Below are 16,844 nucleotides of genomic sequence, written 5' to 3' on the forward strand. Positions count from 1 at the left end.
TCTGTGTGTATAATTTTGAGTATACATATTTCTTAAAATCTGGAAGGATATACACAAAGTTAATCTCAGGGATGAACTCTAGGGAGAAGAAGAAGGAGAAAAAGAAGAGGGGCATGGATTTGGTACTGATCAAACAGTACTTTAACTCTACATGGAACACTATGTTGTTGTTTTGTCTGTTTTTATGAACAATGAATTACTGTATTATTTAGGCAGGAACATATTTTAAATTAAAAATAATTTTAGCCTACATTTAGAGTCGCAAAATTTTAGAGTCCATAGAAAATTTAGAGTTCACCTTGTCCAGGTTGTTACTTAAGACAAAGCCTCCAGCTCTTATGCCCAGGGAGGCAAATGGCTTCCCCCAAATCACATAACTTCTAACTGGGACCAAAATCTCTAGTTCAGAGTGCTTTCCTGCTCTGTTATTGCCTACAGAGTTCTGGGCCATAAAAACAATCTTCTTTTCTATTATTGCAAAGGTCCAGAAAGTCTAGATTATTATGATATGTTCATAGTAGCTTATCTCAAAGTTTGGCAAATTATAAAGGTCATACTTCCACGTGTACCAAAACTCCACTGGAAGAGAAATGCAGATAAGAACTGGACTATACTTCCCTGGGAAATAGTTTGTAAAATATAGTATAGATCATATCCCTCTCCTTTGCTTTTTCGTCTTCTTTGTTAAAATAAACAGCTGGGGCTATGGTTGTGGCTCAGTGGTAGAGGGCTTGCCTAGCATATGCAAGGCCCTGGGTTCGACCCTTAGCACCACATAAAAATAAATAAATAAAACAAAGGTATTGTGTCCAACTACAACTAAAAAAATAATTATTTTTTAAATAAAGAGCTAATGTATTAAACAATCAAATTTTTAGAAATAAAATCAATAGACTGCAAAAGAATTTATAACCTATTTCTACTTTCTGTAGTAATTCCCACATCAGAACTTTCAAAAGAAGTGTGGAAGAAACTCCAAACTTTTGTATACTGCTGATGGGATTATATGGTTCAACCACTTTGGAAAACCATTTGGCAATTTCTTATAAAGTTAAGTATATAATTACTCTATGATCCAGCAATTTCAGAAGATATTTCAAGAGAAAAGAAAACACATGTCCATACAAAGATTTGTGCAAGAATGTTTGCAGAAATTTTATTGATGATAGTTAAGTGTGAAAACAACCAAATGCCCATAAACTGCACAAATTACAGTATATCTAGAAAACTGAATACCACTTAACAATAAAAATAGTCACTGACACACAAAACAATATAGAAGAATCTCAAAAACATGATCCTGCATGAGAGAAACCGGACTTAAAAGAGGATATACTGTATGTTGCCATCTATGTGATATTCTGGAATAATTAGGCAGAACTTATATCTAGTAACAGAAAAGAAATAAATGATTTCCTGGGGCTGGGGCTGGAGCTAGGGCTGGAGGAAAAGTTTAACTGGGATGAGGCAAGAGGGAATGGTGTGGGGTGATAGAAATGTGTTTGATCTTGTATGCACTTGTTAAAAATTAACTAAGTATACCCTTAAAATGGATGCATTTAATTTTATGTAAATTACACATTATGTAGTTTATTTTTAAATTAAGGAGGGAAAAGGTAAGCCACCTACCAAAGCAAAAAAAAAAAAAAAAAAAAAAAGCCCAAATTAGAAAAGCCAGTATAAATTAGACCCCAAAAAAGCCACCCTCAGTGATCTTGCTGTGATATTGAAGTTTCCTGTAATGCATAAGTATGTGTTTGTGTATACATAGCATTTCCTAACTTCATAATAACATTAATTACACATAGCTTTTTCTTGTATATACTAGCAAATTAGCAGTCAAGGATGTGAGCCATGATGAGTTTTCAAAGGTGAGAGGATCCCACCTTGTCCTCTTTTGTTATTCAGAATAGTTGACTTTCTCATTTGGAAATATACCCATTTGGATACTTTTTTAAAAAATTAATGTCAATTATACATAGTGTTAGAATAACAGTGTTTTCTCCAAGGAATTGCTGTGATATTTTGAGGGGTTTATTTAATCATTAAGAGACTTGTGACTTTCATGATTACCTTTCTCTATTTCTGTGGGGTATTAGGAAGCTTGCAGTTTTATTTGTGGCCCCATCTTAACAAAAGTACAATACCACAGATAGTTTCAGACTGTTATTTTAAAAAATTATAAGAGCATGTTTCTTGAATATTAAACTTGACCCAGGCTTCATACTTTTTACTTCTATCCTTAATTGTCCTTCTTCAGCAACTTTAAAAATTTTTAAGTATACATTATAATAGGTTACTCATGTGTAAAGGAAGTTACCCATATGTAACATTACTTTGAACTTCCTTTTAAAAAATTGTTGCTAATTAATAACTGCTAATAAATCTTCTGGGGCTGGGGCTGGATGAAGGGTTTAACTGCATTCTCCAAAATGTAGTATTTACTTTATAAGAAAAGGTGAGTGGACACAAAGAAACAGAAAGCATATTTTTAAAAAATCTGTCAAGGTCCCCCACCCAACTGCATCATATAATGGAGGGTAAGAGATATAATGTGTCATACATGATCTATTTGGCCTTGCCTGGCATATTGATATTCTACATGTTCAAAGTTTCTACCTAGTCCCTAACATATTTCTTAAAACAAAATAAAAAATAGCCTATGTGAGGACACATAATCTCAGAAAATGCTTAATGCTCTATAAATTTTTTGAACATTTCAATCAAATCCAGTATGTATATTATACAAAAAATAAAGGAAATTAATAAACTGGGATAAATATTTTCAACAAATGTAGAAAACAACTAAGAGCTATAATAGATAAGGAACTCACATAAATTTATGTGGGGGGGTCGGAAACAATTGCTCAATTGATAAATGAGCAAAGGATATAAATAATATCAACAAATATGCCAAAATAAACAAGTATATACAAAAATGCTTATATTACTCCAAATGTTGATGATATAACTTATTATTGCTGTGTTTTCAAGTAAATATACTAATATATCCCAGGAGCCTAAACAAATGTTCAAACCCTTTGACACATTTATCCAAGTTCTGAGGATTTACCTTAAGGAAACAATTTTTTAAAACAGAAAAAAATATATGTATCAGTTTATTTGTTGCAATGTCACTACAATATTAAATATTGAAGCAATCTAAATATATAAGAAGGAAACAACTTAGTAAATTATGTTACATTATAAAAGTATTAATTATTATGAAAACTGCATAAATATGTAATAAGTGAAATCAGAATAAGATTTCATTTACTGTAATTACAGTTATATAAAATTCTTGTATACTTAGAGAAAGAGTATAGGTAATATAGAATAAAAGACAACAATGAAATGGATTTGGGTTTTTCAAAAAATATACTTTGTGAAGATTGTTTTCTCCCTAGATTTATTAAAGCATACTTGTCAAATAAAATTATATATATTTAAGGTATACAATGTGATATTTTATACAAATGTGTATTGTGAAATGATTACCACAATCGAGCAAATATATCCATATTATCTATTTTGTAATTATCTTTATGCATGTGTTTATTTTGAGAAAACTTAAGATCTACTCTCAGAAAATTTCAAGTATATAATAAATTATTAATAACTATGGTCCCCATGCTCTACATTAGGGCTTCAGAACTTATTCATTTTGTCAAACAACTCCCCCTTTTCTTCCACCATCCAACCTCAGTCAACATGAAAATTCATTACCATGAATTTGACGTTTTTATAGGTTTGCATATATGTGAGATCATGCAGAATATTTCTGGGTCTGGCTTATTTTGTCCAGCACCTTTTACAGTAATCAATAAATTATGTGAGATGCATGATACTTAATTATAAAATAAGCTTTATGTTAAATGATTTTTCCCAACCGTCAGCTAATATAAGTATTCTGAACATGTTTAAAGTAGGCTAGGTTAAGCTATGATGTTTGGTAGATTAGGTGTACTTACAACAAATTCATCAGAATGTAAATGCATCCTGAGTTGAGGAGCATCTGTATATACCACAATTTCTGATGCTTAGGTTATTTCCATATCTTCACCATCATGAGAAATGCCACACAGATATGGGAGTACAGATATCTTTATGAGATGCTGGTTTCATTTCCTTTATGTATATGCCCAGCAGAGGCACTGCTGGATAATATGGTAGTTCCCCTTTTAATGTTTTGAGGGATATCAGTACTGTTTTCAGTAATGAAGTACCAATTTACATACCCACCAATGCTTTGTTATCTCTTCTGCTTTCCATAATAATCACTTACTGGTTATATTTCATTGTTATTTTGATTTGCATTCCTCTGATGATTAGTGATGCTGGACATCTTTTCATGTATCTGTTAATTATATGTCTTCCTTGGGAAAATGTCTATCCAGATTCTTTGCTCATTTGTTAAGCAGCTTTTTTTTTTTTTTTTTAAATCTTGCTATTGAGTTGAAATCTTAGTAATCATCCCATCCACCACAACTTCAAGGAACTTTATCCTGGCATCTGTCTGTCTTGGACTTCATCTGAGGAACTGCGAACTGAAGGGTGTAGCATTACATTGATGGGTTTCACAGAGCTATAAAGTTCCAGTGGTTGACAAATCAGTATAATCTAGTTGGTACTTTTGACCCAGAGTTCTTAAATATTTACAAAGAATGCCAAGTATCTGGAATGTGGCAAAGATATCAAGCTGGAGAATAATTTCCCTTGTTGATAATGGGGTAGGGGAGGGAGGAAGGAGTGAGATCATGCAGAATATTTAACGGTCTGGCAACCCAGACTCTAACAATTGAAGAGTTAACTCTGAACCCTCAGTTAAGACACAGGAAAGCAAATCCAAAGGTCAGGATGATTTGTTCCCCAGCCATTGCATGCCACAGCCCGAAAGGCAACAGGACACTGTTATCCACACAAAATAAATCAGAAAACATGGAAAATTGGAACTGGCCATATACAATATCATAACAACCAGTTCTGAAGTGCCCTGAGTCTCCCTTTCCTGCAACTTTCTTCAAGTAAATCACCCTTTCACGCCTCTATTCCACTCTTAACTCCTTGACTTCCAAAGCACCAAACAATTTCTTGCTCTCCCTGCTGAAGCCATTACAACCCTGCTAAGACAAGGGAAGTGACTGATGAGACTTAAAGGGGCTCATTTCCCAGAGAGTTCTTATATTCTATAGGACACGTAGTAGAACCTCCTTAACACTTTGCTTCCATTATCACTTCCTTGGTGCAACTTCCATTCTCCACTTCACAGTAGGTGAATCAATTCATTTCACCCCTCCCCCTCACAGTAGGTGTCACCAATAGTCCCTGAACATTGGCCAATGAACACTCAACCTAGGTAAGACATGCCATTTCTGGGTCTGCTTCTTGTCTGGTTCTTTCCTCTCTTTGTCCCCGTGGTGTTCTGTATCACAGAGGGGTTGAGTTTCACAGACTCTGGACTGCTGGTTTCTGGCTAGCTGTAGCCAATGGAAGACATTCTGGGAGATTGCAGGGCAAAAGGAATCAAGAAATCAGAGTTTTCTTTCTGGCACAAGTAGGCTGCCTCTATGTGGGTCTAGTTCCTGCCACCAAGATGCCCTGGTTTCAGCCCTGTATTCTAGCCTGGAAATTCTTCTTACTTTATCTTTTTAGCTTAGAAGAAATATCAACTTCTTCTTTTTCTAGTCTCTGGGTTTCTGAAACATTTCCCATTTTGTTTCTGAGCCTTTTAAACACCATGGAATCAACTGGCTGCCTTAAATTCCCTATTTTAAATACAGTGATTCCTGTTTTCCTGCCAGAGCAATAACTAGAATTGGAATCATTCCAATCAGATTTGATTTGTGGGTGCTAGGAGAAAAGAGGTCTCTTTTCCTGTTAGATTCTAAGGCTCTCAGGCTGCAGGATTAGGAATGCCAATAGCCAGTTTCCAGCCATTTAACCCCCATTTGAGAATAATGTCAATGTCAAACAAAAGCATACAGGTTCAGGAAATACAGGGAGAAAAGAATCCTGGCACAACTTAGAGCTCCTTGATCTAACTGTCACTAGAATTAGTATTTATGTCCCAAACCAGGACACTTGAAAGTAAAAAGGGCTGCTGATAGTACTTAAATGAGGACAACAGGCACAAATTGTGTTACCGCTGTTGACCGGTGACGAGTCCTTGCTTCCCCAATGTTGAAGAATAACACCAAAGAAGCACGCCAAGGCAAGGTCAGAGTAGAAATTAGAAGTTTATTAAAGGACAATGGAAAAGACTTCTCCCGGAGGAAGAAGGGGACCCAAGAGGTGGAATCTGTGGAAGTGCGGTTTGTCTCTCCATTTTATAGATTCTTTCAGTGATGGAATGTAGGTGGGAAGGCCTGAGGGGTGGGACACAGGTGGTCCAAAGAAGTAGTCTGAGCAGGAAGGACTTCATTAACACTTCTTTGGGATGGACTTTGGCCTAGGGCCTTTTCAGGACTTCATTAACATTCCATGAGTTGTCCTGCGGTTCCTGGAATCATTCTCAGCATGGCCTCCATTTTAGATTTCACTTGGTATTAGACCCGATTTACCTAACTACACTGACTACCTAACTTTAAATCTGGCTTCAGAGTCACTCTACCAGCTTGGTCCTTGGACTTTACATTAATTGAGCCAGTAAATTCCCTTTGACCTTTAACCTAATTTGAGTTGCATTTCTATCACTAAACTCAAAGATTGCTGACTAGTGCATGAGATAAAGATTCAAACCAAAGTAGTTTCTGCTGGTAGGATTTCAGTGTAAAAGACAATCAGTGTTCACTTAAATTAGTCTCCACAATTGCCTGTGGAGCACATTTACAGTACAACTATTTTAGAAACAATATATGGGATTTTAGTTGTTATATCCCAAAGATACTGAAAAAAAAGTGCAAGGAAAAACAAAACCAAAACAACCGTATCATCACCAAGGGAAATCTATATCCTCCACCCTGAGGCAATATATTGGCTCTTTGGTAATTTGTGGGGGAAGGGGTCACATTTAAAGTAGGACTTACTTAAGTTAGATTGTCATCTGAATACAAATTTGGGGTCAACCACATCTTAGAATTTTTCCACTGCTCATCCCCTAATTAGGTCCAGCACTGTACCATCACTAAGAACACTAGTCTTTTAGAACTGCTTTCCTTCTTATTCTCTTCCCTTTTCTTTTTCCCATTCTTCTATTTATAGTTTTTCTACTACACATACCTAAGAATCCAACAGACATTTACATTTTTTTCTACTAAAATGCAGGTTCCGTAGGGAGTGGTGAGAAGGGAGTGGTGTGAAGGGAATGCCAAGCTCACATGACATATTAGTTCCTTACTTCAGTCACTCACAGAAGCTGCCTGTTTTGCCTATGGCAAAACAGAAGGCAGCAATTCAAAGGCTGTATCTCCTAAGTCCAGTGGGAGTGCTCCCCCACCTCAGTGGCTCAATGGAGTCATTTTCTGTTTAAGAAGCCAATCATAATTCAAGTGTTTGACATTCCATGAACTACATCTTCTAAAGCCATAAGGGCTGATTGTGACTTTTTGATTTTTGTCACTTTTTGTCACTTCACCAATAGAAAGGCAGATATATATTAAGATCTGGAAGGAAATATCAGAGGCTTTAGCAACCAATTAATATGTCTCACCACCATTCTTCCACCATTTCTTACAAAGCTTATTTCTCTGGTCACAAAACATGATTTTTTTAACAGACCAAAAAAAAAAAAAAAGCCAATTTCCAGAAGTTAAATTGGTGCCAAATGCTTCATTGGAAACAAAAGTACAAAAAAGTAAAAGTACAAACACATACAATTTAAAAATATTTAGAGATCAAAAGTATGATATATACAAGCAACTCCCTACACTTCATTAGGAGTTATTTTGTTGAACAGGTAAATTTTTCTCCTCATATTCTTTTCAGTAAATTTGGAAAAAAAAATTGCTATAGTTTCTGCATTTCTGTCAATGTTTGTCATATACTGATGTAAAGGAACAACGACCATCTTGAATGTTGTGTAGAATTATTCACCTCATTCAATTAAGGGTCTACTGAATGCAATAAAACTACAAAATCCATTATCCCTGATGACAATGAAAAAACAAGCCTTACAATTCATAACCATGAAAAAAAAATATATATATATATATATACCTAGGAAGGCTTTCTAGGAGGACTAGGAAATAAATGAAGGAAACGGATAACTCATATAAGTTGGATAAAAAGACCACAGTAGGTAACAGTTTCACGGCCTAGTTGCTTGAGCTTGCTTGGTCACTTTCAGTGAGTGTCGTTTCCTCTATTACTTCAGATGGCTCCAGCAGTCTAAAGCTTTCATGTAGGGCTGGAAGGGACCTGAGCATATTATACATCCGAACTCGTAATCTCAGTGACGGCAGGGACTTCACTCTCCCAACTGATGACGACAGTGACTTCCACACTTTGGAAGCTTCACTCTGGAAGATTTTTGTTCTAACAGTGTAGAGGATAAAAATTTGCAATCCCTGAGGAGAGAATAAAAGTTTAATACTAGGTAAGAACTGAGGCCAAAGGGGAAAAAAAATTGGCAGAGATTCTACTCACACAGCCACCCATCCTTTTCATCACTTGCAGCAGCTCCCCAAATTGAATTTACAGTGCTGTGTATGACCTTATCTTATATGAAGTACAGCAGGTAAGAGTGGTACATGTAGAAGACTTGAGTTCATGTCCTGGCTTGCCACTTGCTGGCTGTGCAACTTTGCTCATTTCCTAACCCCTTGCTGAAGGGGGCAGATTAACAATAGAATGCTTAACTCTAGTTCCAACATTCTGCACTTCTAGATTCTGGAGTTTTTAGCGACATAACTAGAAATTTGTTGCATTTAAGGACAAAAAAAATTTTTTTAAATCTTTCCATCCATTATTTTTCTGTACTTTACATATAAAGACCTGATATCTCAGGAAAGACTGAGTAATATTTTCTAAACTGCCATTTATTGAAGTATATATATCAGATATTTTTTCTCATTTAAGTCTCATCATTTGAACATTCTCATTGAATCCTCATTGAACCCTATAAAATAAGTCTCACTATTCCTATGTTGCAGATAAGGAAACTAAGTTACAAAGACTCAGTTCATATAAATTAAGTAAATTGCCCAAGATTACCTAACCAGTAATCAGTGAAGTTTGGAAGTAAATGCATCTATTTTGGGTTTCCAAATCTCTCTTCCTTCTAATTTGTGATACTGCCTCTTGCTTTTAACTATAATGGAAAGATATTATAAAAAAGTAAATTACAGTTTCTAAGAGGACTTTGTTAATTCCTAATTGACTTTGTGGAAATAACAGATTAAATAGCATCTATAGCTGAGTCAATAATATGTACCAGTGTTAGTTTCTTTCTTTTTTAAAAAAATTGCTCAATAACTTATTTATTTATTTATTTATTTATTTATTTATTTTATGTGGTGCTGAGAATCAAACACAGTGCCTCACACATGCTAGGCAAGCACTCTACCATTAAGCCACAGCCACAGCGCCAGTGTTAGTTTCTTGATTTTGAAAATGTACTGTGGTTACTCAAGAAACTATCACTTGGGAAATCTGGGCAAAGAATATATGAATGATTTTTTCCAAATTCTCATATTAAACTGTTTCTAAATAAATTAAAAATAATAATCACAGATACCTCCCAGACTGTCATCTACAGTGCCCCAACCCTTATAAGATTTGTTTCTAGAATTATATCCAAGAGTAGTGTTACAAGAGCCTTCTGTTATATGGTGAGCTAATACAAAGACTCAGAATCTACATCTGTTTTGTGGGATACAATATTTCATCTTCTTTTTCCAAATTTTAAATTCTAAGGTAAAAAAAAAAAGGATGGTATCAAATTTGTAGTTGTATAATAGTTAGAAAAAGACCCTAAATTGTGAGAGTTCATAAAGACTTCTTCCTGTGGGTAGACTTCTTCTCTCTGGGTAGACTCTCTAAAATTCCAAAGATGTTATTTGAAAAACCAGAATGTGTGAATCAAACTAATTACCACTTACACAAATATTAATTTTTGCCTTTTGTACTATCCAGAGCACTTAATGTTTATCAGAATTAAAGCACTGTAAATCCATAAGGAACCTAGATGTGCTTCTATAAGTGAAACAATCTACACGTGGCTCTTGGTGTGTATCTAATGGGAGCATCTACATAAGGCTAACTTAGATCCTTCTGTAGGTGAGCTATCAGTCACTCCTTAACTTTAGTGTACATGAAAATCTCCTGGGTTCCTCATTTAAAATTTGAAGTTTCCCAGTTCTTACTACTGTAGATTCTAATTAAGTAGGTTAGTGGTGAAGCCCTAGCTAGAATCAGCATTTTAACACACTGCATAGGTTCTGATGTAGGCAATATTCAGAACCATTTTGAGAAATATTATGTTGTTTTAACCCATGCCACCACCTTCTATTTTATATTTTACTTACCCACAGAGATTGTGTGGCTTTCCTAAAATCATACACATCATTAATGGTAAAGCTAGAAGACAGAATGTCTTTGTCAGATCACTACCCCCAAGTTTACCATGTGATATTGAAGCCAGAATTAGACAGGCAGTCAGTATAGATAGGTAAATCCAGTCAGGTTGGATCAAGGAGGCCAATTTGAGTGAGTTCAGAAAGTTGGAAAGGGATTGAAATGTTAACTCCTTCAGAGCCCTTCCTCCACCCTTATTAAGATAACCTGTCCCTACTCCAACCTGTTGCTAAGGTAACCTGTCCCAGGGATTGTTTCTCCTCATAGGGGGTTGTTAATTATGCCCCCTTCCTGCCCAGATTACTCCAACTTGGCCCCTCCAGCCCCGCTGCTTCTCACCTTTTGGCCATTCCACCTAGCATCTCCTGGGCCTAGTCACATATGGAAGAAGGAGAGAGATAAGAGGAAGAGAACAGGAGAACCAAGGAAGCCTAAGTCCTGTAAAAGAGGCAGAATGCCCCCACTTCTTGGGATACCATGACACCAGCTATGACCCCCTTCTCCCTCCTGGGAGAAGAAGTTACCCCTTTTTAAACTAACTCTGCTTTATGTGCTCGCCTTGGCATGCTTCTCTCATGTTACACTTCAACATGTGAGAGAGGAGAACTCATCATCGATAACCAGTGGTATCAGTATTATCATCTTGTAATGAAACTCTTCTTTGTCATTTGCCTCTCCTATGCATGGAAAATATCTTTCTTTCAGATTTTTCCTTTAATCCCTGTTTAAGAAACGGGACCCTGGGTACACTGGCAATCTGAGACTTAGTTTTTCCCACTAGTGCCCTTCTAGGTAGTTCCCATTGGGTGTTGAGAACAGTCAGGAACTGCTTTTTATTTTCAAATTTAGTGGTAGGCACACACCTATTGTCTATGGGAGTTAGTCCAAACAGGCACTGAAGAAGGCTATTTGGGATAAAGGATAAAGTGCTTAGAAACAGTAAATATGGCATAGCAATTCAGAATCCAAGCAGCTCCCCTATAGTGGTGGATCAGGATTTGGGCTAAGTCAAATTTAGCTACTGCCCTTCCCAACAATTTTCATTTTGTATCAAAAAATTCCTTCCTTAATGATATTTGATCATAGCCAAAAACAAATAACATGATACCATCCTTGCACAGTAGTGATTACTGAGTAATGACTACTACTCTCAGGAAATTAATGGGATAATCATTAAACACTGCAGTTTCATCATGAAATATTAGAGAATTATGCTCCTTCCTGATGTTGAACGTATCTACATGCATGTTTCTTGCACTCAGAAAAATTATGTGCAAGAAGGTGAGACTTGTATGTATGAGAAGATAATTTTAGAATTCAAATAGAATAAATAAATTATCTATGTGGATTCTATTAATGTCAATTTCCTTGGCATAATAATATATTATAGTTATACAAATCCAAAAATTCTAGGAACATGAAAATACTGCATTGAATTGTGTGAAGTTAACAGATAAACATTAAAATAAAAATTAATAGAAAGTAACAATAAAAGGAAGTTTTACATGCCTCAGTTTTTGTTGAGAAAGTTAATGGTGTGTTTTATGGAAGATAATTTTATAACAAAAATATTAATCACCTTTAAAAAGTATACATGTGACATAAAAATAGTGTTAGGAGGTAATACCAATAAATATCAAAATGGGAAAATTTCAGAAAATTATAGCAAATGTGGATTTTAGGAATTAAAATCCTGCTTTTCAGGGTTGGAAGCCTGTGAGATTTCAGATTTCACAATGCCAGTGGTTCAGTGATAAAGTTTGCTCACACAGATGGCCCTGTTTTAGTGTGACCACTTTAAGAGCAGGGCACATTCATTACATGGAAACATAATGAATTCCACTGGCTCAGAGATAGGACCCAATACCATAGATAGTAAAGTCCTCATAGTATTTTTCATCAGAGTTAAAAATAATATTTGCTATGGGAGGAAGCATAAAGTAAAGAGCACAAAGAGAAATTCAGATTTCAAGATGTCTTTCAAAAATGCATTCTTGTTTTATTTTAAAATTCTGGTATTCCCCATACATAAAACACAAATACAAAGGTTTAAAAAAAAGTCACTTCTCTGAGTTCAAACAAACTTATTTTTTTCTACCATTTTAGTTTATTTTTATCACCATTTTTATGATGATTAAAATCAGAAGGTGGTGACTATAAACCTTAGTCTAAATTTTCTGTTTTGTAGAATAATTTCCAAGGGGGGAAAATATATAAAAGTTTTTAGATTTCAAAGCAAAGTGTGAATGGAATGTTTTACAAAAGGTTTGTGGTTAAATATATCTCTAAGACTCGAGGAATAAAAAAGCATCTTCAGTCCTATGTAAAATTATGCCATAAAACAACCTCACAGAACTCTGCTACTATCATGTCAACCCTCCTGTAAATAATTATAAATTCTGGATATAATATCTCTGAAAAGTTACTGAAGATATTGTAGGACAACCCAAAGCAATCTGAAATTGGAAAGGGAGAATATGCTTAGAAAAAGGGATCAACACTAAGTAGGTTTCCTGTTTTATGTCACTTTTTAAAAATATCTTTTAGCCTGAAGACAGACCCTATTTACCTCATTCTCAGGATGACTAAACCTGGAGTTAAAATATGCAGTCTTTCTAGGATGAAGAAACAAACGACAGGGTTTTAGGCAACTATAGCAGCTAAAAAATAGGAAATAATATCTAAGAAAGGAGTAGACAGAGAGAGGGAACTCCAAAGTCTGTTTATAATCTCTTCCTAAATCTCTTCCTGAACAATGTACACATAGGAAAGACCCTAAGAAATCCAGCTAAAGCATAAAGGACTAAGCAGAGATTTAGCTATCTGGCTAAGGAGAGACCAACTTTTCAGTTTTAGCCCGAATAAGTTAATTGTCTACTAACTCCACTCTTGGTAGAAATATAATAACATGCAGATTTGTTGTAGTAAGTGATTTACAATGTGAAGGAAACAAAAAAAAAATTACTAGAAACTGAATAAACAGGAAAAGATTTTAAAGAAAAAAGGCAATCAATAGTGACTGAAATGACCTAGATATTAGGTTTAACAGACAAAGAATTAAAGGTACTATTATAACATGCTTAAGGATGAAAAGGAAAACATAATGACTAAAAAGTCAGAGTTAAATACTATAAAGCTATAAAAAGATCAAATTCTTAAAGTAAAAACTACAGTATCTGAAATAAAAATCACTGAATAAGCTTATCAGCAGTCTGGAACTAACTCTAGAAAGAGTCAGTGTCCTTAAAGATAGACCACTAGAATTATCCAATCTAGTGAACAGCAAGAAAAAAGAATGAGGAAATGAGCAAAGTTCAGGAAGCTGTGAAGCAACATCAAATGACTTAACAAATATAATTGGATTCCTAGAAAGAAAAGAGGAAGAGTGAGGCAGAAAAATGATTTTAAAAAATAGTGGTGAATATTTTCTCAACTCTGGTGAGAGATATAATCTAATAGATGCTGGAAGTTCAGCAATCCCAAGAAGAATAGATTTAATCAGGAGACTGAGATAGGAGGATCACAAGTTCAAATCCAGCCTCAGCAATGATGAGGCACTAAGCAACTCAGTGAGACCCTGTCTCTAAATAAAATACAAAATACGGCTGGGGATGTGGCTCAGTGGTTGAGTGTCCCTGAGTTTAATCCCTGGTACACGCCCCTCAACAGAACACACACACACACACAACTAGAGAGATAATCCTAAAGAAACCAGAGAAAAAATATATAGGAGACCAATAATATGAACAACTAAGAATATCTCATTAGAAAATGGAGTAGCATGTTAAATTACTTGTTCATAACACTAAAAGACTAAAAAAACTCTAGCCTCCCAGAATTCTATATCTAATGAAAATATCCTTCAAGAATGTAAGCAAAATAAAGACATTTTTAGATTTAAGAAAAATGGAGAATTTGTCACCAGAAACCATACATAATAATGCATTCTTAAGGGATGTTTATGCTGGAGGGGAATGATACCAGAGGGAAAGTCACATCTTCAGAAAGGAAGGAAGAACATGGGAAACAATAGATATGTATAAAAGCACTTTTCCCTCTTTAATTTCCTTAAAATATGCATCTGATTAAAGCAAAAATAATAACATTTCTTTGTGGCATTTATAATTTATACAGATAGAATACATGAGAAAACTATAACAAAGGAAAGGGAGGAAGAAAAGCAGAATTATATTATTACAACATTCTTATATTTTACTGAGAACAGTAAAATATTAATTTGACTATGAAAACTTAAGAATGTATGATGTATCTCTAAATGACCCCCCCCCAAATGCAAAAAGGTATTGCTTAATTTCCAAAATATGAACTTCAATGGATTCCTAATAATGTTAAATTTACTCAAAAGTAGGTAGGAAAGGAGGAACAGAAAATGAAAAACCAAATAGTCATAGGAAATAAATAATAAAATAGAAGATACAAATTAATCTATATCAATGCACACTAAATATAAATGGACTTAGCATTCTAAATTAAAAGACAGAGATTGTCCAAATGGATTAAAATGGTATTTGCTATCCACCTGATACATAATTTAAATACCAGGTACAGAGGTTGAAAGTGAGTAGATGGAAAGATATACATAACATGTAAGCAATGTGCATCAGAGGAAAGCTGAATAACAAAGTATACTTCATGACAAAAAGTACTATTGAAAAAATAGAGCTTTTATTCAAATAATGAAAGAGCCAGTTCATAAAAACATGACAATTGGGGCTGGAGTTGTGGCTCAGTGGTAAGAGTGCCCACCTAGCATCTGTGAGGCACTGGGTTTAATCCTGAGCATTACATAAAATAAATAAATAAAATGAAAGTATTGTGTCTATCTACAGCCAAAAAAAAAAAAATCATAACAATCACAAATGTACATGCATGAATTTGAGTTTAGTTGTTCAGTCTTTTTGCTGAAAATATGTGAAGCAAAAAAGTGATAGAAACAAGGAAATAAATAAGCAAATTCACAATTATAGGTGGAGATTTTAACTCCTTATTCAGCTATTGAAAGAACCAAGAAAAAAATATTGATAAGGGAGAAAATCCATACAACACTAATACTCTTTGACTTTACTGATGTTTTTCAAACCTTACATCCAACAACTACAGAACACACATTTTTTTTTCCCAAGGACAAAAATTTTGTTCATCAAGATAGCTCACGTACTGATCCATAAAACTAGTCTTAATAAATTGAAAAGAATTGAACCAAAAAAATTTCGATCAACTCACAGGGATTCAAGCTTCAGCAATTACTAACATTGTCCATACTAACTATGATAAGGAACTTCATAAACCTGTTTCAATGGAGAAAAGAAAAGGATGTGTTTCCCAAGCCAGTTGCTTGACAAAATATTTTCTACTCAGAGAGAAGGAACAGGGACAAATGCGGCTCTACCCTACAGCAATTATATTCTATGACCTCTGGCCCAGGAAGTTATATGGTAAGTCAAAAAGACCTTTCCTTCCCTTTCCCACAAAATGTATTGAAAATAGAGTCTCTTAAATGTAAGTAAGCAATGACCTTCAGGGAGTTTTAAAAGAAGGAAACTTTGGTCCAGGGTGACCGTCGCTCCACTGCTACTTGGTCTGGTGCTTTCAGACTAGTTCATACCATACCTGAGTAGTGTTGAAAAGGCAGAACACGTAACTGAAGACAATCCTGATGTCATCATCATTAATTAGCATAAAGTATGACAGAATCCAGGTAACTCCAAAAACGACTGCAATAGATAATGTGCTAAGAATCTTCTTTAGGGATGAAACCTTCTTTGTGCTAAGTGAGAGAAAACAAGAAATAATATGTGTGTGTGTGTATATATATATATATATATATATATATATATATATATACACACACATATTATTTATCAATATCATTATTACCTGTATTTAGCATGCATATTCAGTTACTCATCTACATTTTTTGTTTAATAGTATTATTTCTCAGTTGGAAAATCAAAGATGCTAAACCTATTTAGCAAGCTTTATTTAAAAATAACTTAATACCTTCTTAAAAGCTCAGGCAGAAACAGTTCCTCAAATACTACTGCAGGCAAATTTCACTAAGAATTAACTTTTTCATTAGAATGGAATTTAGAGTAATGGTGTCAGTGATGAATTTCTTTTATGTTTTTATTTGGTGGTGGTGGGGGGGTAGTAATCTTTAACCTTCCTATGTTTTGATAAAATAGAAGTTACTTAGATGTGGAATGATGTTCCCTCTCATGGAAAGCCTAGATCACTGGCTTCTGCTCTTGGCCATGTGACTTACTTGGCCAGTGAAACATCAACAAATGTCAAAAGCAGAGATCTGAAAG

At 34.7% G+C, this 16,844-nt stretch overlaps 1 protein-coding gene across 1 annotated transcript in view; it reads right to left on the reverse strand.

The window, feature by feature from the left end:
* Adgrg7 (adhesion G protein-coupled receptor G7) overlaps positions 1 to 16,844 on the reverse strand; it is a 67,857-nt gene that overhangs the window by 5,868 nt on the left and 45,145 nt on the right. Inside the window, exons 15-16 of the mRNA XM_015478287.1 lie at positions 16,144 to 16,300; positions 8,271 to 8,504 (exon numbers count right to left, since the gene is read on the reverse strand). Coding sequence (XP_015333773.1) covers positions 8,271 to 8,504; positions 16,144 to 16,300 — 391 coding nt within the window. The remainder of the gene's footprint in view (positions 1 to 8,270; positions 8,505 to 16,143; positions 16,301 to 16,844) is intronic.

This window comes from Marmota marmota, unplaced genomic scaffold (assembly GCF_001458135.2).
Source record: "Marmota marmota marmota unplaced genomic scaffold, marMar, whole genome shotgun sequence".
Taxonomy (NCBI): Eukaryota; Metazoa; Chordata; class Mammalia; order Rodentia; family Sciuridae; genus Marmota; species Marmota marmota.